Source organism: Poecilia latipinna, unplaced genomic scaffold (genome assembly GCF_001443285.1).
Source record: "Poecilia latipinna isolate Pla-1442-1.1 unplaced genomic scaffold, P_latipinna-1.0 Scaffold3557, whole genome shotgun sequence".
Taxonomy (NCBI): domain Eukaryota; kingdom Metazoa; phylum Chordata; class Actinopteri; order Cyprinodontiformes; family Poeciliidae; genus Poecilia; species Poecilia latipinna.
The window spans coordinates 37,989-42,462 of record NW_015116173.1 but is presented as its reverse complement, the minus strand read 5'-3'; the positions used below and the strand labels follow the sequence as shown (position 1 = coordinate 42,462).

Below are 4,474 nucleotides of genomic sequence, written 5' to 3'. Positions count from 1 at the left end.
GGAACCGCTGTCTCCGAGGTTGATACAAGTAATTTATTACTTCAGAAACGAATGCCACCGCCAGAATGTGCTTCATTAATTTCAAATTTAGTTTTAATTTCAAGCTGTTGCCCCTTGTGAAGAATAAGGTGGCAAGTTATGTTTGAGAAGACATTTTTTCCCTCTCCTACATTTCATCGTTCTTTTTCTATCCCTCAGTTTCTCTGTCTTTATTCCTTTCTCACCAGTTTATTTCATGTAATACAGAATTCAGGGGCTGAAAATGGGAGGACAGGGGAGTGACATTTTAAATGACTGGAAAATAATGTCTGTGTAAAAGTGTAACAAAATAAATACTTAGAAAATATAATGTGTTTTCAGGGAGATCCTAACAAAGTTCTGTATTTGTTTTTGCTCTCTTTGTCTGTATAGCTTATGTCCCCGACGATGAGAAGGAAGTAGCCTTGTTGGATGAGGACCTTGATGGAGAAGACTCTGCTCAAGAAGGAGAGGAGCCTGCAAACAAGCTCCTATGTCAGGACAAGGATTTCCTTTTCAAGGACAGGCCAGAATCCACTGGCATTCACGACTCCCCCAATGCAGGGGACTTTTCTGGTCAGGACCTGGACAGCGAGTCTCACCTGAGTGAATCCTCAGACAGAATGTCTGATTTTGAAAGTTCCTCACTGAAAAACGAGGACGACGTCCTTCTTTCTAAAGACCTTTCTAACGAACTGTCCCCCTCCTCTTCAGCCGTCATGGTTGCAACCAATGCTGCCGCCTCGGCAACCGGAGACGAGGCCATATTAGCTGCAACAAGTTCTGTGGCTGACAGCCTCGAGAAAATGAAGGCGATATACACATCCTTCCTGAACAATTCCTATTGGTCGACACTGAATCTGAACTTGACTCAGCCACCAGCAGAAAAGCCCCCTCGTAGTCACAGCAGCAGCAGTAGTAGCAGCAGCAGCAGCAGCTGTGGTAGCGGAGGCTATGACTGGCACCAGTCCGCTGTGGCTAAAAGTCTCCAGCAGGCTTCCCAGAACCACCACAATAGACTGAACTTGGTGCAACATCCTACAGTGGCGGTGACAACGGCTTCTGCAGAACCTAACCTCTTCAGCACTGTTCAGCTGTACAGACAGAGCTCCAAGCTCTACGGCTCCATATTCACTGGTGCCAGCAAATTTCGCTGTAAGGATTGCAGTGCTGCGTACGACACTCTGGTGGAGCTCACGGTGCACATGAACGAGACGGGCCACTATCGTGACGATAACCATGAGACAGACAGCGAGGGGGCTAAGCGCTGGTCCAAACCCAGGAAACGCTCCCTACTAGAGATGGAAGGGAAGGAAGATGCACAAAAAGTACTTAAGTGTATGTACTGTGGACACTCCTTTGAATCCCTTCAGGATCTCAGCGTCCACATGATCAAGACAAAACACTACCAGAAAGTGCCTCTGAAAGAACCTGTTACACCAGTAGCTGCCAAGATCATCTCCTCTGCTCGAAAAAGGGCCCCAGTTGACCTGGACATCCCTAGTTCGCCCGACTCTAACGGAGGCACCACACCGAAGCCAGCCTCGTTCAGTGACACTAATGACATTCTGCAGAAGATAAGCAACCCCTACATTACACCTAACAATCGCTATGGACACCAAAATGGTGCCAGCTACGCCTGGCAGTTTGAATCCAGGAAGTCGCAAATCCTCAAATGCATGGAGTGTGGCAGCTCGCATGACTCACTGCAGGAACTAACTGCTCATATGATGGTGACAGGGCACTTTATTAAGGTTACCAATTCTGCCATAAAGAAGGGCAAACCAATTATAGAGTCCCAGGCCCCCACATCCAACTCTTCAGTTGAAGAAAAGGTCCAGTCAGTACCCCTGGCTGCCACAACGTTCTCCTCCCCACCTGCCCCCGTACCTCCACCGACTAGCATCTCACCCATGGCAATGGTTGTGGAAATTAAAAAAGAGGAGAAGGAAGAAGAATGTACCCAAGAGTCCAACATTATCAATGCCAATAACCACAACAAAGATAAGAGGACAGAAGTGGAAGACGAATCTGAAGAGAAGTTTGATATTTCTTCAAAGTACACCTATCTGACTGAAGAGGATCTGGATGAAAGTCCAAAGGGGGGGCTTGATATTCTCAAGTCCTTGGAGAACACAGTGACCTCAGCCATCAACAAAGCCCAGAATGGTGCTCCCAGTTGGGGTGGGTACCCCAGCATCCATGCAGCCTACCAGCTTCCAAACATAATGAAGCTCTCTCTTGGCAATTCTGGAAAGAGCTCTCCCCTTAAATATATGTTTAGTGGAGGAGAGATTCTCTCCCCTACTGGCAAAAGTCAGCCACTGATTTCCCCTCCCAGCTGCCAAACCTCTCCACTACCTAAAAACAACTTTCAAGCAATGGAAGAGCTGGTTAAAAAAGTGACAGAGAAAGTAGCTAAGGTAGAGGAGAAAATGAGAGACCCTGGTATGATTGCGAGTGATTTACCTCTGAGGCGAACCACGCCCTCACCCTGTGTCAGTGAGACAGAAGATCTAATCCGAGGAGAGTCACCCAAAAGAAACACTGCAGGAGACTGTAAAACCCCAGAAAATACAAGTGTAGGGGAGGTAGTACAAGATGGAAAGGGAACGAATGAAAAAGATTCTAGTAGTAGTGCTTCCATAAAGGAGTCTGGGGAGAATGGTGTGGAGCCCACTGCTTTAACACCCCCACTGCCTGCCTCTCTGTGTGGCAGCACAGCTATTATCACAGACCATCCACCTCCTGAACAGCCGTTTGTCAACCCTCTCAGCGCTCTGCAGTCAGTAATGAACGTCCACCTGGGGAAGGCTGCTAAACCGGCCCTGCCCTCGCTTGACCCCATGAGCATGTTGTTTAAGATGAGCAACAGTCTGGCAGAAAAAGCAGCAGTGGCTTCCTCCACCCCACCAGCACACACCAAAAAGGCTAGTAACGGTCATTTAGATCGCTACTTCTACCAGCAACATCTCAACAACGACCAACCTATAGATCTCACTAAAGGAAAAAATGCTGATAAAGGAAGTAATGGTGGTTCTTTGGGTTCAACTACACTTTCTTCTACTAACTCCACCCCATCAATTTCTCCCTCTTCTGCTGTCACTATGACAAAGGCATCCGCTACGGTAGCTTCCTTCATGTCCACGTCACCTTTGAGAGAAAATGCCCTGTCAGACATCTCTGACATGTTGAGAAACCTCACAGAAAGCCAAACTCTGTCCAAGTCCTCCACGCCGACTAGTCAGTCTGAGCGCTCTGACATCGAAGGTGCCACACAAGAGGAAATCGAAGATGTTTCACCTGCTCAGAAGCGCAAAGGCCGCCAGTCCAACTGGAACCCTCAACATCTCCTTATATTACAAGCCCAGTTTGCTTCCAGCTTGAGGCAAACAAATGATGGCAAATATATGATGTCTGACCTGAGTCCACAGGACAGGATGCACATCTCCCGTTTCACAGGTCTGTCAATGACCACAATATCCCACTGGCTGGCCAATGTGAAGTACCAGCTAAGAAGAACTGGTGGCACCAAGTTCTTAAAAAACTTGGATTCAGGCCACCCAGTGTTCTTCTGCAGTGACTGTGCATCCCAGATTCGCTCACCGTCCACCTACGTCAGCCACCTGGAATCCCACTTAGGCTTTCGTCTTCGCGACCTGGCTAAACTTTCCGGGGAGCAGTTGCTCAGTCAGTTATCGCAGCAACACCATCACCAACATCAACGCCACACCAAAGGACTCTCTGAAAAACTCTTCTCCAATCTCCACCCGTCCAGCCACCCGCTGCCATCTTCCCTTCCGACCTCAGTACCAGTATCACTACCGATCTCACTCTCCTCGTCCTTAACAACGTCTATGCCGTCAACTGAATCTCCATCTTCCTCTCCTGATGATGATGAAAGTGGTGCGGTCTACCAGTGCAAGCTCTGCAACCGGACATTTGCGAGCAAGCACGCTGTTAAACTTCACTTGAGCAAGACACATGGGAAATCCCCCGAGGACCATCTGATGTATGTGTGTGAGCTGGAAAAACAGTAGCACTGGCATGGAACGATGCAAGACTTTTACAATGCAGCTCAACCTACTGCTGTGCCACTCTTTTGAGTTAAAACTGATGAAACTGCACAAAGATGCCATTAAACTACTGCTAAGAGTGTTGGCACATTGTTTCTTTTTTAAACTTGAGTTTATTTGTTTCTTTTTGTTTTAGTTATATGTGAGGAAGACCTACTCCAGTCCAAATCTCTTGATTTAACCTCTCTTCTCTGACTAAAGTAGATTCATACTTGAAGCATTTTTAACTAAAAAGATAAAGTTAAATGAAAGTATAAAATAGATTCTAAAATGGCAAGATGAGTTTTTCTCTATTTAAAAGAAATTAGGTTTATTGATATTTTGGCTAAGCTGCATGCATATCAATAAAACAATTTTGTTAAATATTTTATACCTACATC

The 4,474-nt window shown here is 46.6% G+C and overlaps 1 protein-coding gene across 1 annotated transcript; it reads left to right on the top strand.

Moving 5' to 3' along the window:
• Positions 1-376: 376 nt before the first annotated feature.
• LOC106941226 (teashirt homolog 3-like) lies at positions 377-4,179 on the top strand (the record flags this gene model as incomplete). Its single annotated transcript, XM_015024171.1, has 1 exon — positions 377-4,179. A coding segment is annotated over one exon (3,682 nt), but the record flags the coding sequence as incomplete, so codon positions are not given.
• Between the last annotated feature and the right edge of the window lie 295 nt (positions 4,180-4,474).